We start from the raw sequence: 27,720 nt of genomic DNA, 5'->3' as shown, positions 1-27,720 counted from the left end.
GGGAGAATTGGAAAGGACAAGAGAAAAGAAGAGGAAAATACAAAAGAAATGTCTGCCTCTCTCTTTACAGTACTTAACATACTGCTGGTCTGCCTGCTCCTTCCCGTCCAAGTCTGAGTCATTCCTTTTAGCCAGTTTTTGAGAGGAAATAATCATTTATTGTTTGGACTATGGATTTCTTCTCTTTGAACCTTTAATTGAAATAGCTGTTTCTGCAGACCCCCCTTTCTGCACCTCAGTCCACATACTCCTGGATCCTGCCCCTGGAATTCCTGTCATCTTTCCGTTCCTTCACTTCAGCCCATGCCCCCAGCCTTTTCTCATACACTGTCTACCTGCCACTTGATACCCACACCTGTCTGCACTGCAAACTTCCTCTCCTTCTTGCTAATGCTTTCACGCTGTGTCAGCTTGTGTATGACTCTTTCCTAAGAAGGGAAAGCAGATAGACTAAGAAGACCATTATCTTGATGCCACAGCCTAAAGAGGGGGGCAACACTTGTGATAATAATCCCACTTTAAAGGTGAAGATCCTCCTTGTTAAAGTGCCTTGTTATTTTGCCAAGGGATGCATGCATATCCAACATCCAATCAGAGGAAAACAACCACGTATAGTGTGGTTCATACACAGTGTCCCTTTCCTATGGGCAGATGATTATATAAGACAATTGATTTATAATCAGTGCAGCATTTTGCAAAACATATGATTTAGTACAGGTCTGTGGAAGGTCATTTAGGCCCAGGTTTAAAAGTTCTGAAACTGAAAATGGTTTCCACATTTGCAGTAGAGTCTATCTCTTTGTCTACCTCAAACATCACCTAAGACCCCTTCACCAGTCAGAGGAAATAACTCTTCTCTTCCTGCTCTAAGCCTCAGGCTTTTTGAGTCCAGACTTAATATTATTCTTGCTAATTAATAATCCACTTCATGATTCAGCTCACTGCACAACAGAAATCTCTAAAAAAATTTGAGTTCAACAAGTCATCAAGCTCGTAGACTTCTCTTTTGAGCTTGGGTTCACTTTCCAGGAGGCCCCTTTATCTCTTGCAGAAGTAATTTCCACTGAAGAAAAAGAGGAAATTTTGCTGTAAGGTCTATTTGCTATAATGAATGTTGAATGCAGCTTTAAGAGCCAAGCATGATGTTTCAGTGCAGGCATTTAGGGACTATTCCCCTGTTCCTAGGATGATGCCTACAAAGTTCAATGTTGACCTTGGAATCTGGGTCAACAGGAGACTGAAGCAGCAAGAGCAGTGTCCTCACTGGACTACCTGTTCTTCTCCACTCCATTATAAGCTCTTTAAGGGTAATAATATTTTATTCAAATTTATTACTCCACTTATTTAAAAAATATTAGAACTCTATTATTTAAACTGTATGAAACCAGCCCGGCGTGGTGGCTCCCATCGGTAATCCCAGCACTTTGGGAGGCCGAGGCAGGAGGATCGCTTGAGCCCAGGAGTTCAAGACCAGTCTGGGCAACATAGTTGGCCCCCATCTCTAAAAGTAAAATAAAATAGAGTTTTATCCACAGGATTTTATAGAAGTCCATTCTCTGATCTAAAGGTAGGAAGATTAGACCGGTTAGTTGAATTAAAAGACTTTTAACCCGCTGAGGATCATGATTTAACAGAACCTTGTTAAAAAAGGTATGTTCAAACTCTACTTCCTTGCATTTTCTTTTCATGTTCAATAATATTAGCATTTGAGGAACTGCTTAGCTCTGCAGGGGATATACAATCTTAGTACTGTAAGCTCCATAATTTGTGAATTTTTCTCATATAAATGCATACTTACTTCTAGGTACCGACCTGAAGATTGCTTCACTGTAAACCCTGACTTGCATCCCAAGCACTTTAAAATTAATGACATACTGTTCCTCTTTCGTACCCCTGAATGTGCAAGGTAACTCGTTACTTACTGAACCAGTAATACTGTCTGGGACTTAGGTGGCTGATACATTAGGTTGATGCAAAATTAATTGTGGTTTTTGCCATTGAAAGTAATAGAAAGAGTTTACTTCATGCCAGCATTAAAGAAGGGACATCTGAAAAAAGACATCAGTTGGGTTGACACGTGGCTTCAGCTTTCTTCCCATAACTGTCATTTTGGAGGTGAGGCTCTCCTCAGGGATTTAAAGTGCTGTGTGGTCCCCTCACCATGTCAGCCTCACAGCACCCTTTATCACATAGCAGAGATGAAAAATGCTCACTTGGCTTTACTTTTCGCCAAAATCTAACACAGGTGTGAAGCAGAAGGAAGGACTTGCAAGGCAAGTATGGAAGGTCATATGGCAGGAGGTCATCCACCATCCACTATAACTGAGCAATTGTCATCCATTTCTGAGAGAGCAAGGGATTTAAGAAAAAGTGTTTTTCCTATTTATATTTGCATAAGAGCTCTGGTTTGCAGGCAATAGATAATGCTACACATAGCTTTGGAGAGAAATCAGAAGCTTCTGTGCTGGTTTGGGGTCACCCAGAGGTGAGCCAGAATGTAACCCCTTCCCTACCCCTTGGCATGAAATTTCATCAAAACTGTTCTGAGAATATTTTGAGGACTTATTCTGTAGACATCTGCACCAGACCTTAAGCCACTTTTCAGCAGGTTTCAGTGGAGTGCCACAGACTAGGATCTGGTTAGAACTAGACATTGTCAAGCAGGAAGTTAGACAGGCTTGTAAGGTCCCCCCACCACCACCCCATCCCCTGCCATTTCAGTGTAAGAGCCTCTGGGACTAAATCTAGCCTTTGCAGTGGGATAGGCAAGACTTTTATTTTCTGACAAAGGAAGCAACAAACCTTATTTGCTGAGGCTCCCCAGTGGTCTCCACCAATATCATACTGGTCAACATTTATTACAAAAAATATAAGGCATGATTTGTTTCCTGAGTGGCCTCAGTATCCACAGATGATGAAAGACGCAATCAGCTGAAATTAAAGCAGAGAAGCACACCCTTTGAGTATGGTAGCATATCTTAAAGTTTTATCCGTGGGCTTCCCCACTCCCCTTATAGGAGATCAAGTCAGGATTCCATATGTTCTTCATCCCAGTGTGAATCCAGCAAAGGTCCACAGAGCAGTAAGGTAAGCAAGACACAGAGAGAGTCTGTCTTCCTGTCATACTCAATGTTGGTTCAAAAATAGTGCTATTGAGCATATTTGAGCCCCTCCTTTGATAGAAGGTAACAGTGGAAGAATTCTGTGTGTGCATGCTTATATGTAAAAACGCATTGTTTTGCAAAAAATGCAATGTCTAAATTGTTTTTTCAATTTTATATATTTTTCAATTTTTATATATTTTTTCAAAGTTTTTACATTTGTGAATAATCAATATACAATCACAAATAAAATAAATTATGCATGTTATTTTGATACTTAAAAAGTAATTAAGTAATTTTAGACTATCTCTTTTGCTAAAATGTAAGTACTCTTTTGCTAAAAAGTACATATGTCACAGGGAGAAGAGACAGCAGGTAATATAATTACAATATGTACTGTAATGCAGTGGTTTTCAAACTGTGTTCTCAGTTCCAATTTTATATATTTTTATGCTTTACATTTCTAGTTAGAACTGTGTTTGAAGGAAAGTTGTCACTGCAAAAATTGGTTTTAAATCACCAGCATACTGGAAAGAATAAACTTACATGGAAGCAAAAGCCAGACAGATTGTACTTGAACCCAAGTCCTTCTTTTATTATCTGATTAGCTTTAGAGCTGTCACTTAATCTGAGTTTCTGTTTCTGTTTCAGTAAAAGGGAACAATAAAGATGAAGTTGCATGGTTGTGAATACAATTAGAGATCATGTCAACCAAGAACCGAGCATGCATTAGGCATTTTTAATTACTCTCGTTATTATGCTGGTACCTCAATCACTAGAAGAATGTTGTGTTATAAATTCTCTATTTCTGGACATGAAAATCTCTGCAATACATTTTTTTCAAAAAAAAATTAAAGTATAATTTTAAAAGTAATGCTTAGAAATGAAAATTCAACTATCTGGAGAATTTATTCACCCAGTATATCTCATTTTCTTACAATGTCATAGAAATATTTTCTCTTTTCCTCCCATAATTCAGGGAAGCAAGCAAAGCATACATGACAGTGAGGTTAAAGGTCAGTATGAAATCACCTCTCTTCTTTATAATAAAGCAACTCCTTTGCAACAGGGCATTTAGGTGACAGAGTATTCTTAATGAATATATATATTCCTTAATATATAAATTCATTATATATATATTCATATACATTCATATATATTCATTATATATGTATATATAATATACACACACATACCCACACATATATACATATATACATACATATATATATATATATATTCTTTTTGGAACCAAACGTTGAGGTGCTATAGGATTCAGTAGTCTAAATGGCAGAATTTTCATTATGATGATGCCTTCTTAAATACTAATTCTAGGTTTTAAGAATCCAGAATATTACTGAACTTCTTAGTCTCTAGCCATTTTTCTAACACTTATACTGCATTTATACACCATTCTGTATGTGTAAGATTTATGAATAAATACCTTGTGTGAGCTGTTATGTATAGTATAGAAGCTTTTGCAATATGATGAAAATAAACGTTTTATATTTTTTCAGTGATCCAGGATTCAATTTTTTAATGCTTTTTTTGTACTTTGCCCTGACTGAAGTTCTCTGGGTTAAAAAAAAAAAAAAAAAAGAAAAGGAAAAAATAATGTGCTGCTTTTGCTATTGTCTGCCTTGTGTTTTACATTCCATAAAAATTTGGAATTCCAAGTATTGCAAATTCCATGATATCTCCTTTTTTTTTTTTTTTTTTTTTTTTTGAGACAGTTTCACTCTATCCCCCAGGCTGGAGTGCAGTAGTGCCATCTCAGCTCACTGCAACCTCTGCTTCCTGGGTCCAAACAATTCTCCTGCCTCAGCCTCCCAAGTAGCTGGGATTACAGGTGCCCACCACCACAGCCGGCTAATTTTTGTATTTTTAGTAGAGATGGGGTTTCACCATGTTGGCCAGGCTGATCTGGAACTCCTGACCTCAAGTGATCCACCTGCCTTGGCCTCCCAAAGTGCTGGGATTAGAGGTGTGAGCCACCGCGCCTGGCCTCATGATAGTTCATTAATTTCTCAAATAGGTGAACAAACAGATGTCACGGTGGGACAGCAACAGCCAATGGACAAAAAACACCCTGGAATTGCCAATTTACCAGAAGCCCAGCCACCTATCCTTGTCACTGCTCATGAGGACGGACACCTCCGCTTGTGGACTCTGGAGGTAATGGAACCCAGCAAGTCTGGGAATAGGAAAGAATGGGAAAGATAAAAAAAATCATTAAATGAATCTTACTGTTCTTCCATATGGCATCCAATTATAATATTTTTTCAACTTTCTAGCCAAATTGCTGATCTTGCAGCCTGTTTATTGATAATGCTATCCAAACTTTATGAGAGAAGGGTTTTGTAACTCAGAAGATCAAATCATCAAAACTGCTAACTTAGCTATTTCAAATCTGTCTCTCTTTTTGGAAGCTCTTCTACTTTTCTATCAAACACATGACAGACAGATACCCATACCGGGATAGATACCTGCATACAGATAGATACCCATATTGAGAGAAGAATATTCAACCGGTCATGCAAGCCTCACAGCTGGAATTTCTGGGAAGGTCTTCACCTTTGGCACACTGCTTCAGTCTCATCCCTTATGTCCCTAATAGAAGCAAGAAAGGTGAATCCGGCATGAAGATTTACTAGAAAAATCTATTGAGCCTGCTTATAATTCTTTTATTTGGGGAGAGGAGGGCATTAGTTGTTTATTTGTTTGTTTTTTTAAGATGGAGTCTCTCTCTGTCACCCAGGCTGGAGTGCAGTGGCGTGATCTCAGCTCACCGCAACCTCCACCCCCTGGGTTCAAGCGATTCTTCTGTCTCAGCCTCCTGAGTAGCTGGGGCTATAGGCGTGTGCCAGCACACCCAGCTAATTTTTGTATTTTTAGTAGAGACAGGGTTTCACCATGTTGGCCAGGCTGGTCTCAAACTCCTGACCTCGTGATCCGCCAGCCTCGACCTCCCAAAGTGCTGGGATTACAGGCGTGAGCCACTGTGCCCAGCCGAGGGCATTAGTTTTGATGGGTTCATACATTCAAAATATTCAAATCTTTCTTTTAAATTGAGCTACAAATACACGCCACTAAATATCTTATTGGATATTTAAATAATATTAAAAGATATTAATGGTGTATTAAAGTAAAAGAATGTAAGAACACTGAAATGTTGAGTATACAATAAATTGTTAGTTTACCAAACAGTTGAAAGAAGGTATTGCATCGTATTGAGTGTTCTTCAACATTTCACAAAGAAAAACACAATCTTCATTTACCAGAAGATTTAAAATGATTTCGGGTGGAATTAAGAGGACAGAAGATGATGAAAGGAAGGATCTTGAGTAGCCTGAGGGTGAAGACAATGAAATCCTTAGAAAAGCAGAGGAGGTGACCTCGCTTGTGATAAGGCTCCTTCCTACAGAGAAACTCAGAACACACAACAGTTTTGTGTGGCAGATAATGGGATCCAACAACACAGAACCACATGGCTTTCCGCCAGATAAAACTCTAAGTGTACCAGTAGATCCTAGCTTATTCGTGAAAACAACCCTGGTTTGAAAATACAAAGTATTCTAATAATAACTTTCCTTGAGATAATCTTGGTATTAGAACAATGCCCTTTTTTTTTCTAATACAGAAATGAAAGAGTAAAAGAAATAGGAGGAGAAGAGATTATGTCCAAGCAGTCTAAGGAAAGGAGTAGCAGATTCAAACTCTTCACAAGCTTTGATGTTGATGACGTTTATTCTCTAAGCAAGACAATACGTGTAAAAGTCTTTCCCAGTGCTGGCTTATACTGAGCGCTGAGAAACAACCCGTTTGAATTTAAATCTCTTAACAATTCTTTGTCTTGCACCAATATTAAAAAATAAATATTTCCGAAAAGGCAAATCTTTCTGTTTAAAACAACTGACATACACTTAAAAGTGTGTCTCCCTTCTGAAAAAAATGTTTGTTTAAAAAGAAAATATGTCAATGCCTGTTTGAGTTAAATAAAAAAAAAAAGAAATAAAAAGAAAATATGTAATTGGAAAGAAAGTCTGAGGAATTGCATGAAAAGGGTCATGGGATATGCAAAAACAATCCCAGGTGTAGAACAGTATATAACACTCAGAGTCTAGATGCTTCTAATTAACAGTTGTCCATACCTTTAGTATATTTAATTTCAAGGAAATAAGTCCCTATGGATAGTTTAAAATTATTTTCATTACAAACAGGGGAATCGTGGTTCAGTAGTAGAGATAATTCTTGAGATGTGTTATTTACATAGAAAAATCAATTTCAATATTAAGATTTTATAAGATTTACTAGCATAGAAAAAGTTTTATTTGCATTATACTTTATTTAGGGAAGACTACTGAAAGATATGCTACCTTTCACAAAACATTCTGCCATTTCTCTGACATCGCTGTATACTGATTCATGTACGAGGATACTACTGGCTGGAAATGTGGGTGAGTCATTACTCTTAGATATTCAGTCACAGGTGTCTTAATAACTTACCTCGTATAAAAATGGCTTTAGGAAAAACACATGGTATATGGTGAGACAAAAGAGAGACTAAGAGGTATGCTCAAGCCTGAGAAAGTGTTATAAATAGCCTGCTGAATAAATAGAATAAATGAGTGTCAGGAGAACCTGTTTCATTCCTAGCTCTTCACTTAGAGCAAAGCATTGCCCTTCTTCTGTCTTTAAAATGCGTATGTGTCTATCCATCTGTGTATCTTACTTTTTTGGAAAAAATATAAAGTTTTAATTTTTCACATTGAAAGTGTATGTTGCATTAATCTTAATTATTAAAGGAAGTCATGCCATAAATTAGAGAAAAAATGAATGATATTTTTCTCAGTAGGGGACTTTATTTTTTATATTTATTATAATTAATATGGTCAGTCTTTCTAACAAAATTTTCTTACGTTCTTCCTTTATGCTTCTCTTCTGTCGTCTGAATGAATCCTACATTGTCTTTGCTTTCCTCTCTCCTACACTTTGAAAGATTATGCGTGTATGTGTATGCACATGCATGTGTAAAAACAGGTTTTTTATTTTACTCGTGTTTATCTTCAAGTTTTTCAAAACAATTAATTAGTTAGAATTAGAATAAAACAGCATATTTTCAGTTAAAACAAAAAGCTTAGCCCCCTTTCACTTTCTCTTTTCTCCATATCTACCCTTTGCTTATTGTTGTTTTGCTAATGCAACTGTAAGATTTGCATCTAGATTAAATCTGCTTAAATGCTTACATTTCAAATTTACTTAATTTTCATACTGAAGTTTTCGTATTCTCTTTTATAAACATTTTTCTCATTTCAAAATTTGTTTTAATTTTTTTTCTTTTTTAATTTGAGACAGAGTCTATCCCTGTTGCCCAGGCTGGAGTGCAGTAGTGCAATCCTGGCTCACTGCAACCTCCGCCTCCTAGGTTCAAGCAATTCTCCTGCCTCAGCCTCCTGAGTAGCTGGGACTACAGGCATGCACCACCACGCCCAGCTAATTTTTGTATTTTTAGTACATGCCATGTTGGCCAGGCTGGTCTTGAACTCCTGACCTCAACTGATCTGCCCCCCTCGGCTTCCCAAAGTGCTGGGATTACAGGCGTGAGCCACCATGCCCAGCCTCAAAATTTATTTTATTAAAAAGTTACAACAAACCATTTCGTATTGTCAATTGAGTCGTCTGGACCTTATTGATAATAATTGTCTATATTTGTATATAGCATTATAAATAAATTTACATTTATTTAAGGTTATCCCTGTTTTTCCTGGAGTTTTTTGGTTTTTGTTTTTTTTTTGCTTACCACCAATCCTTTTACATTCGGATATTCTTATACTTCTGATTTTCGCTTATCTATCAATCTGTATAATTTATAAAGACACTAATTCTTTTTACAGAAAACTTGTAGAGAAAGCTAAGATCGGTCAAATTTTGTTGTTTCTAAAAATAGCCTGCTTATTCTTGCATTAACTTTGCCTAGTATGTGGCAAGTCTTTTCTGACAAATACAGAGAACTAAAATTTGAAACTATAGAATTCCCAGCACGGACCTCTATTAGGGTTAGTCCTCTCTTTGCCTATGCCTAGAATACTTTACTATCATATAGCCCATTCTCATCCTGAAATTTGTGGTTTCTGTTTGTGATCCAGAAAATAGAGTGGGTTTGGGATCCAATCTATCCTCATCTACATTATAACTAAAGTGGACTGCTTCTAGATTCTATTAGGCTTCCTTTTTCTCTGCCTCAGTAGATGTTAAAAGAACTTCTTTGAGGGCTGCTATCTATTCATTAGATTAAATCAGACACCCTCAGGCATCATTACATCATTAGTTGTTGCCTTTAAAAAAAAAAAAAAAAAAAAAAAGAGAGAGACAAGGTCTGACTCTGTGGCCCAGGCTGGAGTGCAGTGGTGTGCTCATAGCTCACTGTCATCTCCAACGCCTGGGTGCAAGTGATCCTTCCACCTCAGCCTCCTGAGTAGCTGAGACTACAGGTGTATGCTTTTTTTTTCCTGTAGAGACAGGTCTTACTTCTTTTTCTATTTTCCTAAAGTAGAAGCATAGATTGTTGATTTTAGATCTTTCTTCCTTTCTAATATATGCATTGAATGCTCTAAGTTTCCATGTGAGAAATGCTCTCACTGCATACCACAAATTTTGATAAGTTGTAATTTCACTTTTTTTTTTTTTTTAATTAAGACAGAGTCTCGCTCTATTGCCCAGGTTGGAGTGCAGTGGCACAATCTCGGCTCACCGCAATCTTCACCTCCCAAGTTCAAGCAATTTTCCCACCTCAGCCTTCCAAGTAGCTGGGATTACAGGCACCTGACACCACGGCCGGCTAATTTTTGTATTTTTAGTAGAGACGGGGTTTCACCATGTTGGCCAGGCTGGTTTCGAACTCCTGACCTCAGGTGATCCACCCACCTCAGCCTCCCAATGTGCTGGGATTACAGGAATGAGCCACCATGCCTGGCCTCACCTTTATTTAATACAAAATACTTTTAAATGTCCCTTGAGATTTATTCTTTGACCCAAAGTCAGAAATATTCTACCTAATCTCCAAGTACTTTGGGATTTTCCAGTTGTCTTTCTGTTACTGGTTTCTACTTTAATTCCATTGTGGTCTGAAAACATACATTGTATGATGTCTCTTAAAGTTGTTCAGGTGTGTTCTGTGGTCCAGAACATGGTCTATCTTGGGGAATGTCTACGTGATCTTCAGAAGAATGCGTGTTATGAATGAGTGTGTATGAAGTAATCTATAGATGTCAATTATATTCAGTTTATTGATGGTGCTGTTGATTTTAACTATATCCTTAATGATTTCCTGCCTGCTTAGTCTGCCCATTTTTGATAGAGGGGTGTTGAAGTCTCCAACTATAATAATGGATTCATCTATTTCAACTTGCTGTCCTATAAGTATTTTGATATCTGTTATTAGGGACATACACATTAAGGATGGTCAAATCTTCTTGGAGAACTGACCCTTTTATCATTAGGTAATGCCCTCTGTTTATCCCTGATAAGTTTTATCACTCTGAAGTCTGCTCTGTCTGAAATTAATGCAGCTACACTTGCTTTCTTTTGATTAGTGCTAGCATGGTATACCTTTTTCTATTCCTTCGCTTTTAATCTGTATGTATCTATATTTAAAGTAGGTTTTTTATACACAACATACAGTTGGGTCATGTTTTTAAATTCACTCTGACACTCTCTTTGCTCTAATTGGTGTATTTAGATTGTTGGCATCTAAAGTAATTGATTATTGACATAGTTGAGTTAGTATCTACCATATTTGTTACTATTCTTAATTTGTTGCCCTGGCTCTTTGTTCCTGTTTTTGTCTTCCAGTCTTTTTCTGCCTTTTGTGGTTTTAATTGAGCATTTTGTGTGATTCTATTTTCTCTCCTTTCTTAGCATATTTATTATTATTCTTCCTTTTAAACGTTTTTTAGTGGTTGCCCTAGAGTTTATAATATATATTCACAATTAGCCTGTGCCTATTTTCAAATAATATTATGCCACTTTGTATCTTATAATACCAAAGTATTCCTAATGTCTCTCTTTTATCTCCTGTATAATTACTATCATTCATTTCAAGTATTTATGAGTTATAATGATCAAATATATTGTTGCTATCGTTATTTTTAACAAACCATTATCTGGTAGATCAATTAACAAAAATAAAAGTTTTTATTTTATCTTTACTTATTCCTTGTCTTATGTTCTTACTTTCTTTATGTAGATCTGAGTTTTTTTAACCTATATCATTTTTATTTTTTCTGAACTTCTTTTAACATTTCTTGAAAGGCAGGCCTATTAGTGACAAATTCTCTCAATTTTTGTTTGTCTGAGAAAGTCTTCCTTTCTCTTTTACTTTTGAAGGTTAATTTTGCAAAGTACAGAATTCTAAGTTGGTCGGTTTTTTTCTCTCAACATGTCAAATATTTCACTCCACTCTTCTTGCTTGCATTGCTTCTGATAAGAAGTTTGATGTCATTCTTATGTTTGTTTTCATTTTTTTTTCTCTATCTGGCTTCTTTCAAGACTCTTTTTTATATCTTTGTTTTCCTGCAGTTTAAATAGTTTAAACGTTGAGGTGTAGTCATTGTTGCTCTTTGATATGTAGTTTTTGCAACTATCATTTAAATTGTAGACTGAATATCTCTGTAAGAGTTTGGACTCTGTTTGGTGGTATATTCATTTCCATTACACTGATCTCTAAAAGAACTCTAAGTGGGTGAAGCAATCTCAGGACTTATGAAGACAGAAACAAAATAATTTCTACACATAAAAATGAATATAGGCCAGATGTGGAGGCCCACGCCTGTAATCCCAGCACTTTAGGAGGCCAAGGTGGGTGGATCGTCTGAGGTCAGGAGTTCAAGACCAGCCTGCCCAACATGGTGAAACCCCATCTCTACCAAAAATACAAAAAAAAAAAAAAAAAAAAATTAGCCAGGCGTGGTGGCAGGCACCTGTAATCCCAGCTACTCGGGAGGCTGAGGCAGGAGAATTGCTTGAATCCAGGAGGCAGAGGTTGCAGTGAGCCAAGATCATGCCTTTGCACTCCATTCTGGGCTACAGAGCAAGACTCCATCTCAAATAAATAAAAATGAATATGAAATTTCTGCTTTCATTTCTGTTTTCTCAGGTTCTGTTTTATTCAGCATTATAAATACCTAAATCAAAATAACTTTTGGATAGTATTGATTTAGATAACATGATATCTAATTAAAGATTCCAATGTTTAAATTTTATACAGAAGGACATGTTATCCTTTGCAATATTAGCTCTTTCCTGGATCCACCTCATGATGAAAAGGTAAGAACTTCAGTTTTCCACTTTAATGTATGAGTCAGCACATATTTATTGAGCATTTCTCTGTGCTAGACACCATAAAGGATAGAAATACAAGACTCTCTGTTGTCAAGGCACATATACTATTGAAATTGGAGCTACATGACAAATAGGAATGGTCTGCTGGTGAAAAGGGATGAAGAAGTGAGTGAGGGAGAGGGAGTGAGTATGCCAGCCACTGGTCACTTTGCATCTTCTTCATGTTTTGACTTATTTGTGAGAATTCATATAGCAACCCAGAGTTAGAAAAAGTTCATAGATATATAGTCCTCCACAGTCAGTTTCTATATCTTATTCTTTATCAGATATTCCATAACCTTCCTTGCAAACCTAGTGCAGAACCATTCAAGAAATTTTTTCTTATTTCTAGTCTAAATTCTTCCTAACATTAAAGCACATTTTATTCCATTTTTTAAAATATTATACCAAGGAACAGCTATTTTAGCATAGCTCTATTTTTCTTTAACACATCAAATCAAAAGCTAAATATTAGCTTAAATACTTTTTTTTTGGATCACAAGTATTAACAAGGGGTTTATGTTGATTAGGATTTGATTCCTTGCAAAGTGTCTCAGAATAATTATTGTTTCAAATATTGTTTCATTTGATTAATGGAGTTTTCTTTTTGTTTCAGAGAATCTATTCTAACTCTTTTAAGGTTTCAGTATTCAACTTTAGTTTGACTATCTCCACCTGCAGAGGGTAAATCAGAGAATAGCTTGCCAAGGAGCACATAGACAGTTAGTGATGAAGTCAGGGCCAGGGCCAGGGTTCTGATTGCTAATCCAATACTCTTTCCGTATATAATATTTATGCTATCGAACGAAAAACAATAAGGTTCAAACAACTTGGGAAACACGAAGTTTCATTTACCAGTAACTATAAATTGCTTATAATGAAGACATACTGCAAGCTGAACAAAAACAAACCGTATGCTTGAACCATATATAGATGAAAAGTTATGTAATTGTTTTATGCTACTGCTGATGATTATTATATTGTATTATTAATTTTAACAGATAAAATGTCATCAAAGCCTACAGTTTTGCAAACGGAATTGCTATAAACCAGCAACCGAGGTCTTTCAAACTTCAGAGAAAATCTTCAAAACAAAGTTATAGAATAATATTGAGTTATAAAAATAGTAGAAATAATTTGAAAGCATTTTCACAAATTTAAAATTAGAGAATCTTTAGTAACTTATTTTAAATTCTTTCATATTCAACTTCATTTCAACCTTTTCTGTACTCAGGCAATGGAATCATGCCATTTGTACATGGCTGCCTATTTATAAATATACAACAGAACCACAGAACCTGGCTATAAAATGCCTCATTATTACATATATCAACATATACCAATGCTTAAACCAGGTCCGGCTATAGATTACAACTGCAATGAATACCTAATAGGTCAGTCTAGAAAAAAAGGTTAATCTTGTTCTCTCCCGATATTACTGATAAAAAAAGAAGTTCCATGGTATACAGACATTCTGAAAGATAAGTCGAAACCTCTCCACAGAAAGAGAGACCACACATACAACTACATATACACACATACATAAAGGACAATCTTAGTTTCTAATTGCAGGTTTCAATCCGTTAAGGGGTCATGAAATCAATTAAATTAGTCATAACCAGTATTTTTATAAAAATAGAAGAGAATGGAATACAATACAGTAGAACAGAATAGATCATATTGATGTACATTTCACATAGGTGAAGTATCCTTTTGTGAAACTTGTTTCAGACATATGTGCAAGTATATGTATATGTTCACTGGGTCATGAAGCAAAATGTATATCTTACTATAAATACAGTCAGTGTTAGAGAATGCCATCCTAGGGCAGAGAAAGAAACCTTGAATGACCAGATATTCTTGAATAGCTTTGAGACAATAAGAAGTAGGCCAGACACAGTGGCTCACGCCTGTAATCCCAGCACTTTGGGAGGCTGAGGCAGGCAGATCACGAGGTCAAGAAATTAAGACCATCCTGGCCAACATGGTGAAACCCCGTCTCTACTAAAAATACAAAAAAAATTAGCTGGGCGTGGTGGCACGTGCCGGTAGTCACAGCTACTCAGGAGGCTGAGGCAGGAGAATCACTTGAACCCAGGAGGCAGAGGTTGCAGTGAGCCGAGATCACGCCACTGCACTGCAGCCTGGCAACAGAGCAAGACTCCGTCTCAAAAGAAAAAAAAAGAAATAGGAGTCCAGATTTTACTTTGGCTCTCTAAAAACAACCAGAGGGAATTGAGTCAGAAGGCCGACAAATTTAGGAGGAATTGTGCCTACCCTTTGTTAAAGCCTAAATAAATAGAAGACTCGTAGGAGAACTCTAAGCTGCCAGGACTGTCATCACATTACACTTCTAGGTAAATGACCCAGGACAAAGTAAGGTGTTAGTCCGGGTTTATCAATAATAAAGAGGGAATATACTCACAGGGGGTGTGACTGCAGAGCAAGCTCTCCACTTAACAACTCTAGTTCACACAATTCAGGAATGTCTCCCGAGGCCCATGAGAGGTCCTAAACTTGAGGCTAGCCACATCCTGAAGAAACGTAAACAATCAAGCCTCATGATTTTTTTCTTTTCTACTCCTGTGACAGATGATTCATGATGTTTTTGAAAGAGAATGAGCTGAGTTTTATTCTTTTCATTAACTACTTATAGCATATATCTCCCATCCCACACTCCCCCCAAAAGAACAAAACAGCCAGTTCTATCTCTAGATAAAATCTGAACACAGGAAAAGTCTTTTTGCCAATCTCCCCTTTAGCTTTTACCTTCCAGCTCTGTTTCCTTCTATTCTTGATTATATTTACTTTCAGTCCCCCTCCAACCTTCTCCTAAAGCATCTCTTTCCCTAGTCATCTGCTAATCATCAATTAAATGAATTGCTAATTCTCAGTTACATGATAAATTGTCAGAGACATAAGATACTTCCTCTCCCAGGGAGATGTATGAATTAATAAGTCTTTAAAAACAGGACTTCTGGTATCCCAATAAGCAAGAGAAGAGCTAATTGGGGGCAAGGACTTAATCATCTAGCACAGATGTCTACATCTTCCACTCATAAGCCTGGCTCAATGAGAAATGATTTTCTTGAAGATTACATTTTGACTAGCATATACTTATTCCAAGGAATATGCCTTGTTTTTGCTATCTAGAAATTCAAGCAGCTGCTTTCCTGGCGTGCTCATTCTTTGGAAATTATTCAAGTAATCTATGTAGAAGAAAAACAAGTGGTACTTACTGCCTCCATCGATGGCTCAGTAAGGTAGGCCAAGATGGCATCATACTGTGAATTCAGTACTGTGAGCATGAGAGGTAAAGGATTTTAAGCTAAAGTTGAAGTATATACTTCAAATGCAATCTTGGTAAACTGATTTAAATAAATAAGTAAATAGATGACACAAAAGGACTTTGAAAAGATGGCCACTGATTTGGAGTTCTCTTTCATGACCAAGGAAATGAGATGTCATGTTCATCTATGTTAAAAGGTATCACAAATGCTTTTGATAAAAGTGAAGTTTTTTTTGTAGAATTATTTCAAAGAATTAAGCAAGATAGGTATGTCAGAGAGTTAGACTCAAGTCATAGAGGGGGGGCTCAGAATCAGGAGTCATAGAAAAGTAATAGAAAAGAGCAACTGATGCTGAGAAAAGTGGGTAAGCTAATTATTTCATTGACACTGCGATGGATTTTGCAAAGCCTATTGTTTTCAGTGACCTAGATAATGCTAAGTACCTATACACAAAATGCTAAAGACACATACACATATAAAGAGAAAGAAAGGAAATGTCATGGCATTTCTAGAAACAAATTTCTGCATATTGAAATGTCTTAAAATCATGGTAATGAATTATCCCCTTAAAAGAACGAAGTTAGGTAAGATTAAGAGAGGTAGAGAGGCTTTGAAGTATATTAGGGAGTTTCAGTGTAATCAAAACCAAAAGGAAGGAATATTTTGTGTTGCATAAAAGCTGCTGGACTGAAATTCAAGAGAGCCTAGCTAACTGTGTGGGCTTGAGGCTAGAGAGTTAGAAAGACCAAAGCCACAGAGTGTCCAGGAGGCACTGATAAGAACTTGGATCTTTCCCCTGAAAGAAATAGCCACTGCACAGAATTTTACGTGGGGGAGTAATATGACCTGATTTATATTTTTGGAAGGTAATGGGTGGGGAATAGATTGCAGGGCAGCAAAAGTGGGAGCAAAGAGATCGGTTTGAAGTCCAGGGTGAATGTAGTGGCTTGGATTAGAGGAGTGGTAACAGTCTGGAAATAAGTGGTTTAGATTTGATGATAGCTATCCAGAAGGTAAAATCAAGAAGACACGAACTGTAACTCAAAGGGGAGGTAAGTGATAAATGTCAAGAATGACACCTGGTTTATGCAACTAGGTGAATGTTGGAACCACTCATTAAGATACAGGGCTCTAAAAGAGGAAAATGTTTAGAATGTGGAAGGATAAAGAGCTTTAGAATGTTGAATTCAAGATGAATCTTTGGGAGTAAGGTCCTATTTGGAGGCAAAAGGTCAGAGTTACTTCCTCTGTAAGAAAGGACATCTGGGCTGGGCGTGGTGGCTCACGCCTGTAATCCCAGCACTTTGGGAGGCCGAGGCGGGTGGATCACGAGGTCAGGAGTTGGAGACCAGCCTGACCAACTGGCGAAACCCTGTCTCTACTAAAAATACGAAAATTAGCCGGGCGTGGTGGCATGCGCCTGTAATCCCAGCTACTTAGGAAGCTGAGGCAAGAGAATCACTTGAACCTGGGAGGCGGAGATTGTAGTGAGCCAACATCACGCCACTGCACTCCAGCCTGGGTGACAGAGCGAGACTCTGTCTCAAAAAAAAAAGAAAAAAAAGAAAGGACATCTGCTGTTTTATTTGCAGGAAAGAGTAAGAACATTAAATGTCATTATTATAGATGTTTTTAACAACTCAGTCCCTTGGTCTCTGCTCCAGCTTATTTTCAGCTACCTATGAGCAGAAGTGTTCATTTGAGTTTGTAACACACACACAGATGCACACACATGGCACAACCACATATGTACATGCCACTGTTGTTGTAAGGTATTCCTTGCTTGTCTTGGTCTGTTCAGGCAGCTGTAACAAAATACCTTAGACTGGGTAATTTATAAACAACAGAAATTTATTGCTCACTGTTCTGAAGTCTGGGATGTGCAAGATCAAGGTGCTGGCAGATTCAGTGTCTACTGAGGTCTTGCTCTCTGCTTCATAAATGATGCCCTCTAGCTGTGTCCTTACATGGTGAAAGAGGCAAACAAGCTCCCTCGGGCCTCTTTTTAAAAGACACTAATTCCATTTATGAAGGCTGAGCCCTTGTGACCTAAGCATGTCCCATTTCACATCAATATCACCACTTTGGGGATTAAGTTTCAACATATGAATTTGGCAGGGGGACAAAAACATTCACGCCATAGCACTGCTCACTCCAGTTATCCTTGGCATGGAGAAATTAATTTTATGATTTCTTACAGTGAAATTCTCCCTAGATACTCAGTTCAAAGTGCCTAGATCTATTAATAGCTACCTCAGAACACAACTGTCTTCATAACCAAGCCATGTCCCTTTGCTAATACTCACTGCCACTCTCTAAAGAGTTAGGCAGTTTCAACATTCTAAATCTTGTTTGTCAAAAAGATGAGATTTTTAAATATGAAACAAACATAATTAAGGCTGAACTCTGGGATACAGGATGGGTGATCAGTTTGTAGACAGAAGTTCAGGAAGGCAAAGTGGGGCTCAAGGTAGCTAAGGTTCTATATCTGAGGCCCAGGAAACCAAGCTGGGAAGCAGGATCAGTTATTTGGGAGAGCTCCACACATAGCAGGAAACAAGGAGACTACAATCTCTTCAGTCCTGCCTAAAGCAGAATAAATTTAGAATTGTTCCGAAGTTAGCCCCTCACCCTTCTAACTTTTACTATTAAAGGGCTGGTCTATTTCTCTTTGGTAAAGGTTCTGGCCAGGCCACGACATTTTTATAATGCTGGAGAATTAATACATGGAAGGGATAGAAGATGCTCATGTTAATTCCCCAGGACACTGTCAAGTGGGAGAAGTCCCAAATAGATACCTCTGTTTCTGCCTCCTTCTCAACATCTACCTCTCTGAGGTGGGAGGCTATTCAGACTCTGCAGAATCTACTCTTAGTTTCTTTAGCTTGCTTGCCCTCCTCCTTTTAGGTCATTGCTGCAGGGCTCATGATGATGATTGCCATCGTTTGCCACTCTGAGGTTGAAATCAAGAAATAAAAGGAAGATCTTCCAAATACTATTTTATGTTCCCATATGGCCTAGGGCACACACTCCTGCTAATAATACTCTGTATTACTTTAAACCACATGGGCTGTTTAGAGGGACCTCTTGGAGTGAAGTGATAGTGAAACAAAGCATATGGGTAACGAGTCACATCTCTTGCCATCCTATTTCAGAACTCAGTTGTAAAAATTAGCAGGGTATTTGCACAATAGTAGCAGCTGTGGATGGAGGTTGAGGAGAATTTGATAATAGTAAAAGCAGCATGAGATCTCTCCTCCCTTAAGTTTGGTTGATGCTGATTTGAAAAGTAGCCAGCTGAGATACAGCCCATTCTAAGGCCTAATTCAATGAATACACTGTTAGTCACCAAGTGTTCTGATTAGCTTGAACGGGCAGTGTTATTTTCCCAAAAGAAAATAGAAAGAAAGCAAATGTGGTATACACACAACATGGAATACTAAGCATCCATAAAAAAGAACGAGATCATGTCTCTTGCAGGGACATGGATGGAGCTAGAGGCCATTACCCTTAGCAACCAAATGCGGTTTTATTATCCTGAAATAACCCTGCCCATTTGTTTTCTGGCTTCGATAAACGGGTGTCGTAAGTACAGATTCAAACTAATATTTCCCAAAAAGTTTGCAGACTACAGTCTAACTGATAAAAATGTTGGCTGGAGGCCGGGCACAGTGGCTCACACCTGTAATCCCAGCACTTTGAGAGGCCGAGGCAGGTGGATCACGAGGTCAGAAGATCGAGACCATCCTAGCTAACACAGTGAAACCCCATCTCTACTAAAAATACAAAAAAAAAAAAAAAAAAAATGTTGGCCGGACATGGTGGCTCATGCCTATAATCCTAGCAGTTTGGGAGGCCAGAGTGGGCAGATCACATAAGGTCAGGAGTTCAAGACCAGCCTGGCCAAAGTGGTGAAACCCCATCTCTACTAAAAATACAAGAATTAGCCAAGTATGGTGGTGGGCTTCTGTAATCTCAGCTACTCGGGAAGCTGAGGCAGGAGAATCACTTGAACCCAGGAGGCAGAGGTTGCAGTGAGCCGAGATCATGCCATTGCACTCTAGCCTGGGCGACAAGAGCAAAACTCCATCTCAAAAAAAAAAAAAAAAAAAAAAAGTTTACATTATGATTAGCTCCACAATATTTAATAGAAAGAGTCTTGAACTCAAGTAAAAAAATCCTTGATGGACCAGCGCAAATTTACATAAACCATCTAATGAACAGAATAACTTTGACCGAATTTTCCAGTTACTTTTTCCTCCCTTCCTTTTCCTTCCCTCAGGCTCTGGCATGCCCTCAATGGACATTATTGTGGATATTTTGGACAGCGAAGGCTCTTTGAATTATCACAGACAAGTGATTTCATTTTGCCTTGTGATGTTACTGAATATCCCGTAGAAATAAAAGAAGAAAGCAAGTTCACAGAGAAGCAAAAATATGAATATCCTCTGATATTTGACCGGGAAAAGTAAGATCATTAGCTCTTCTTTAGATAAGCATACAAGAATCAAACTGTTGAGATGCTGTGGCACTGTCCTTGAGATGGAGAATTCAAGGCAAGAGGCCCAGAACTTTTCAATAATTTTGTAATCCAGTGGAAGGGAGATGTATGTAAACAGAGCTATAATTGGTAGTACTTCTGGGAACATCTGATTCTTAAGACAGTAACAGAAGGGCAAATAGGATTTAACCAAAGAAGACCAAAGGTGCAATAACTTGTTAGTGGGGAAAATTTGAGCATGCTTAAAGGCATAGGGGAGGAAGGATAGAGTACAGAATGTGAGAGAGAAGCTATTTTCCACTTTTACAATCTTCAATCCTGGATTTAGATGTCATTTGTTATAATGGAAAAGATCAGTACTCTGAGTTTTCAATATTAGTGCAGCTCAACCCTAGATGGTGAATGTCATAATGTCCAGCCTTCAGGGGACCAGACCTGCCTGGACTGGTTACATCTCACAGACCAGCACTAAGGGAGCCAAGGAAGATGAGTCCAAATGGAAAGAATCAGAGAGGGATATCAAAGCTAAAGTCCTTTAGGGAAATCCCAAGTGCACTCAAGGCTGGAAAGACCCAATGTCATTACCTAATTCAAAAGATGTTAGAAGGGTTCTAAATAGGAATTGAAGCTAAAAATCAGAAGCCACACAGGATTTGGATCAAAGCAGGAACAATTTGAAAACAATCAAGAAGGGTTCCACGTGACCCCATCAGAGTGTTCAAGGACTACTTTGGCCAGTAAGGAGCACTGGAGAAGAGGCTGGCTGAGATGGAAGAGGTGGTGTAGTAAGCCAAGCTCCAAGATGCAGTAAAGTTTACCAAGCAAAGTTGCTCAGTTTTACTTTGGGCAATTGCTTAGCCTTGAATGTTCATATATCCTAGTACTTAAGACAGGATTCTAATTTGTCCATATGCGTCTTCTTCTCTATACTGTGAGTTCCTTGAAGACTAGGACCTTGTTTTATACATCTTTGTATAAAACAGTTCATAGCTCAGTGCTCACCACACAGCAAGCCCTCAAAAGATATTTGTGGAACTAATAAAGAATGACTAATTGAGAATATCACAAGCAGAGGGACCAGATGTGAATGGTAGACACAGAAGCATGAAAGGGCATGGTACATACAGGACAGCTTTAGCGTAGGAGATGTGCTCATGTTATGTTGTTATTGCTCAATAATTATGGCTTATCTGTAGCAAAATGGGCCTTCTTCTGTAGAATGACTTCATCTCAGGACATAGTATTTCTTGTCTTTTGAAAACGTTAAACAGAAATATCATTCAACCCAGCAATCTCATTACTTGGTATGTACCCAAAGGAATATAAATCATTCTACTATAAAGATACATGCATGTGTATGTTCATTGCAGCACTATTCACAACAGCAAAGACATGGAATCAACCTAGGTGTGCATCAGTGGTAGACTGGATAAAGAAAGTGTGGTACATATACACCACGAAATACTATGCACCCATAAAAAAGAATGAGATCATATCCTTTGCAGGAACATGAATGGAGCTGGAGGCTATTATCCTTAGCAAACTAATGCAAGAACAGAAAACCTAATACTGCATGTTCTCACTTATAAGTGGGAGCTAAATGATGAGAACAAGTGGACACACAGAGGGGAACAACACACACTGGGGCCTACTTGAGGGTGGAGGGTGGGAGGAGGGAGAGGATCAGGAAAAATAACTAATGGGTACTAGACTTAATACCTGGGTGATGAAATATCTGTGTAACAAACCCCCATGACACAAGTTTACCGAAATAACAAACCTGCACATGTACCACTGAACTTAAATAAAAGTTAAAAAAAATAGTTATGACTTTCTAAATATATACATAATTAAGTTTTGACTATAGGGGAAGCCTCCTTGAATCATACAGAAGTCAAGCACTGGTCTTGTAAAAGAGGTTTCCTAGTTCCTAATATAGAGTTTCCCCTCCCACTCCCCAAGAGCTATTAGTGAATTTAAATACATGAAATGGCCGGTCATGGTGGCTCAGGCCTGTAATCCCAGCACTTTAGGAGGCTGAGGCAGGCAGATCACTTGAGGTCAGGAGTTCGAGACCAGCCTGGCCAACATGGTGAAACCCCATCTTTACTAAAAATATAAAAATTAGCCGGGCGTGGTGACGTGCACCTGTAATCCCAGCTACTTGGGAGGCTGAAGCACAAGAATCACTTGAACCTGGGAGGCGGAGGTTGCAGTGAGCCGAGATTGCACTACTACACTCCATACTGGGTGACGCAGCGAGACCCTGTCTCAAAAAATATAAAAATAAATAAATGGAATGTTCTGGTTGAGTACGAGTTGCTGTGGTTTCTATAGAGGAATATTTGGGAAACCAAGTGGTATAAGAGTTGAGTGCAGAGATACTGTCATCGGGACTGATGCCATAGGAACCAAGAAATGTGGGCACCAGAGAAGGACATAATGGATCTTTGTTTAGTTGGCAGAGAATAAAAGGTATGGGTATGTACTTATTCTTGTATCTTTATATGCAGATGGAGAAAAATGAGCTCAATGTCTTTACTTTTCAAACGCACACCTCCCAAGGCCTTTGAAGTGGAACAGGATTTCAAGTTTTTCAAGTCTCTTTCTTCTCCTAAGGTAGCTTAAAAAAAAAAAAAAAGAAAGAAAGAAATGGCAACAACAACAAAACGTTTGCTTTTGTTTTTCTGAATTCAAGTATGTCCAGTAATATAACATATTAATTTTTTATTGATGGTATTACAAATTACCATAAACTTGGTGGCTTAAACAATACAAATTAATTATCTCACAATTTTGGAGGCCAAAAGTTCTACATGGGGGCTATACTGAGGTGTCACCTGAGCTGAGTTTCTTTCTGGAGGCTGTAAGAGAGAAGCCCGTATTCCTTAGCTTGTGGCTCCCTTCCTTCATCTTCAAAGCCAGCAATGGGCCAGATACGGTGGCTCACCTCTGTAATCTCAGAACTTTGGGAGGCCGAGGTGTGTGGATCACCTGAAGTCAGGAGTTTGAGACCAGCCTGATCAACATGGCGAAACTCCATCTCTATTAAAAGTAAAAAAATCAGCCAGGCATGGTGACAAGCGCCTGTAGTCCCAGCTACTCAGGAGGCTGAGGCATGAGAATCGCTTGAACCCAAGAGGCAGGGGTTGCAGTGAGCTAAGATCTTGCAGTGAGCTGAGATTGCACCGCTGCACTCCAGCCTTGGCAACATAGCAAGACTCCCTCTCAAAAAAAAAAAAATAAAAGCCAGAAATGTGTCCCCTCTCTGACCATGTGGTCACATAGCCCTCTGACCCAGCAGGAAAAATTATCTGCTTTTCAATATTTATGTGGGCCGGGCACAGTGGCCTGTAAACCCATCATGTTGGGAGGTCAAGGTGGAAAGATCCCTAGAGTCCAGGAGTTCAAGACCAGTTTAGGCAACATAGTGCGACTATGTCTCTATTAAAAAATTGTTTTAAAAGTAGCTGGGCATGGTGACAGTCCACCTGTGGTCCTAGCTAGTTAGGTGGGAGGATCCCTTGAGCCCAGGAATTTGAGGTTACAGTGAGCTATGATCCCACCACTTCACTCTAGCTTGGGCGAAAGAGTGAGACCCTGTCTGGGGGGGGGGGGGGAAAAGAAAAAACAACAAAAGATTAAAGTGATTAGACTTGGCTTATCTAGATAATACAGCATAATATGCTTGTCTCAAGGTTCTTAACATGAATCATATCTGCAAAGTCTCTTTTGCCAAGTAAAGCAATATATTCACAAGTTAAGAAGTAGGAGAAAAGGATGTGGACATCTTTGGTAGCCGTTCTTCTACCTTTCACAGACAGACAAGTTTTTCCTCAGTGCAGAATTAAGAGAGAAAAGTGTACTGCTGTTCATTCTATTTCTAATTTTAACACTTCTAGAGAACAGATATAAAATGATTCTTTAGGCTAAGGTCTAGCATTAATAAAAATGATTTCCTCAAGGTTTTCCACAAAATAAACCAAAAGAACCTTTCTAAATGTATCTCCCATTACCAACCTACAGTTATCCCACCCTCTACAAATCACACTAATTACTGTTTCCTGAGCATTCCTCTCTGTCTTCTGCCCTACAATTTAGTTCCCCTGGGATGTCCTTGCCATATCTATAATCTCTTCCATCTGTCCAAGTCCACCCTATCTTTGTAATACATAGGAAGGTTAGTATACAGGGGCTGGGTGCGGTGGCTCACGCCTGTAATCCCAGCATTGTGGGAGGCCGAGGTGGGCGGATCACGAGGTCAGGAGATCGAGACCATCCTGACTAACATGGTGAAACCCCGTCTCTACTAAAAATACAAAAAATCAGTGGGACGTGGTGGTGTGCACCTGTAGTCCCAGCTACTCAGGAGGCTGAGGCAGGAGAATCGCTTGAACCCAGGAGTGCAGTGAGCTGAGATCGTGCCACTGCACTCCAACCTGGGCGACAGAGTGAGACTCTGTCTCAAAAAAAAAATAAATAAATAAAAATAAAATAAAATTTAAAAAAGGTTAGTATACAGGATATGGAAAGAACTCCTAAAATCAGTGAGGAAAAAAGAGACAATTCCACAAAATAGTTTAAAATAAAGTGGCTGAGCAAGATGGCAGAGGAGGACTCTATAGGAGCCCTTCCTCCACAGAAGCCAGATTGACAAATACCAAAAAGTCTGAAAATATCAAGGGTTGGTGTTTTGTGGCACAATCAGAACACTAATCTGCTGATGGTAGTGGTGTAAATTGGTAGAACCACTGTGGAAAGTAATGTGGCATTATCTAGTAAAGATGAAAATAGGCCTATCCTATTAAATGTATACCTTAGGGAAACTTGAACATCTCCTTAGGAGACAGGTACAAGAATGCTCAGAGAAGTGCAGTTTGCAATAGCAAATCCCCGAAAGCAGCCTAAGTGCTCATCAACAGGATAATGAGCAAATCAATTATGACATATTCACAAACTGGAATACTATAGACCTGTGAAAATAAATGAACGAGAGTAACACTCATCTACAGGAATGATGGTTTGAAGCAACTATTGAATGAGAACAATTTTGCATAAGTATATCCATAACAATTTCATTTATGTAACAGTCAAAAACAGGCAAAACGAAACAAAATGTTGTTTGGGCAGGACACATGTATAAGGTAAAATTATATAAACAAAAGCAAGAGAATTAAAAACGCAAAATTCTGGATTGCCATTTATGTCTGAGGGTAGATGAGCAGGAGTGAGGTGAAGGAGAGCTTCACATACGGAGCTCAAAGTTGGGGGTGTTGTTCCAATTTGTAAAACAGGGCAGCAGATCCACAAGCATTCACTGAATGTTCAGTATGTCATTATCCTTTAACAGTATCTACCTTCAAAGTTGGGGGTGTTGTTCCAATTTGTAAAACAGACAGCAGATCCACAAATGTCCAGTATGTCCTGAATGTTCAGTATATCATTATTCTTTAACAGTATCTACCTCATATTTAATAAATATTTAATCTTCAATTCTTTTCAAATGAAACAATTTTCAAAAACTTTACCTTTCTGTCCAAATGGAGCTCAGGTACCTTCTTTTCCCTGAAGACAGGGTGCTAAGGAGGGAAGCCACAGGGCGTGGAGTCTAACAGACTTCGGTTTAATTTTAGATAAGTTCGTTCTTTCTTTCCTCATCTGAAAATCCTTCAAAGGGTTTTTGTGAGAAAACCCTTTTTTCTCACAAAATGAGAGAAAATACGTACCAGGTACATTTTAGTTTCTCAATAAACATTAGTTCCACTTTCGCCAAAGGCTCCATGTCTCCCTGCTTTGTGTCTCATAACATGTTCTATTATCGTGTTCTACATTAAAATAGAATTATTCAGCTGGGTGTGGTGGCTCACGCCTGTAATCTCAACACTTTGGGAGGCTGAGGTGGGTGGATCACCTGAGGTCAGGAGTTTGAGACCAGCCTGGCCAACATGGTGAAACTTGTCTCTACTAAAAATACAAAAATTAGCTGGGCATGGTGGCAGGCGCCTGAAATCCCAGCTACTTGGGAGGCTGAGGCAGAAGAATCCCTTGAACTCAGGAGGCAGAGGTTGCAGTGAGCTGAGATCACGCCATTGCACTCCAGCCTGGGCAACAAGAGCAAAACTCTGTCTTAAAAAAAAAAAAAAAAAAAAAAAAAGAATTATTTGTATACTTACCTCTACTTCCCATCCCTATCACTAAATCATAAGCTCTTTATGAGCAAAGATACATGCATAGCCTGTAACAGATACTCAATTTTGTTGAATAGGACTAAAATAGTACAACCTAGAAATAAAGATTGGAATTCACTTTTAAAGTTCTCTTTCAATTTAGAGATAAGAAATCATTTTTTAAGTAACTTAACTGAAACATTAAGTAAATTTGGAGAAATCTTTAGAATGAGTTTTAGAGCCCTTGAAATGAAATAATTGAATGCCCCACATATTTTAAGCTATACTCTTTTTTATTTTTTATTTATTTATTTATTTTTTTTGAGACAGAGTCTTGCTCTGTCACCCAGGCTGGAGTGCAGTGCTGTGATCTCAGCTCATTGCAACCTCCGCCTCCTGCGTTCAAGTGATTCTTCTGCCTCAGCCTCCCAAGTAGCTGGGACTACAGGCACCTGCCACCACGCCCAGCTAATTTTTGTATTTTTAGTAGAGACGGGGTTTCACCATGTTGGCCAGGATGGTCTCGATCTTTTGGCCTCGTGATCTGCCCGCCTCAGCCTCTGAAAGTGCTGGGATTACAGGCATAAGCCACCGTGCCCGGCCGCTTTATTCTCTTTTTACCTCAGTTGGTTGGTAAAACAACAAAAGTTGAATGCTAAAGTTAAATTAAAATGCCTTTCCCTTAGGACTCTGATTTTCACCAGCAGTCTTGTTTTGCCCATTCTTTTCATTTTCAATTATGTGATATTTATCTATTCACCTCTTCTGTTAATTTCTTTTTTGATGTATTGTGACCATGAATGATGACACAGTGGTACTAAATCTTACAATTGAATAGCACCTTGCTATACACATGATTTCATTTGACTCTCATAACTAGGTAACAGGGAAGGCCCTTGTCTAAGATTACACATCTAATAAGTGACAGAGTCAGGATTTGAACCCAGGTATTTTACCAGTGATAGGATGTGCCCCTTTCATTAAACATTCATCCGTTTGTTTTGCAGATTCGAAGATATCCTTTGGAAGGTTTCGTGACTGAAAACAGAGAGGCAGGGATTGTTTTTGGCTCTCTGCCTATATACAGGGTGAGTTGGAGTTTCTAGGAGTAGAAGGGTCACAGAACAGTAGGGAATCTGCCATCTCATTCCTGACCCTGGGCTACCAAGCAAGGTTGAAAAAAATCATACAGTCAGTTGGACCGTTGCTTCCAAAAATGTATTATTTGCAGTCCCAGAAAAGTCTTGGGCTGTGTGTGTCAATGACCGGGTCCCTTGTCTCTG

General features: G+C 38.5%; 1 protein-coding gene across 3 annotated transcripts in view; it reads left to right on the top strand.

Moving 5' to 3' along the window:
* The window catches only part of WDR64 (WD repeat domain 64), a 151,293-nt gene that overhangs the window by 115,993 nt on the left and 7,580 nt on the right, over window positions 1–27,720 (top strand). For all 3 annotated transcript variants that reach the window (XM_054560845.1, XM_054560850.1, XM_054560856.1), the window contains 10 exons: window positions 1,805–1,906; window positions 3,018–3,087; window positions 4,081–4,117; window positions 5,137–5,276; window positions 7,453–7,558; window positions 12,367–12,425; window positions 15,633–15,742; window positions 20,052–20,237; window positions 22,784–22,889; window positions 27,445–27,525. In XM_054560845.1, coding sequence (XP_054416820.1) covers window positions 1,805–1,906; window positions 3,018–3,087; window positions 4,081–4,117; window positions 5,137–5,276; window positions 7,453–7,558; window positions 12,367–12,425; window positions 15,633–15,742; window positions 20,052–20,237; window positions 22,784–22,889; window positions 27,445–27,525 — 997 coding nt within the window. The remainder of the gene's footprint in view (window positions 1–1,804; window positions 1,907–3,017; window positions 3,088–4,080; window positions 4,118–5,136; window positions 5,277–7,452; window positions 7,559–12,366; window positions 12,426–15,632; window positions 15,743–20,051; window positions 20,238–22,783; window positions 22,890–27,444; window positions 27,526–27,720) is intronic.

The sequence above is a fragment of the Pongo abelii genome, chromosome 1 (genome assembly GCF_028885655.2).
Source record: "Pongo abelii isolate AG06213 chromosome 1, NHGRI_mPonAbe1-v2.0_pri, whole genome shotgun sequence".
Classification (NCBI taxonomy): Eukaryota; Metazoa; Chordata; class Mammalia; order Primates; family Hominidae; genus Pongo; species Pongo abelii.
This window is presented reverse-complemented; position numbering and strand designations above follow the sequence as displayed.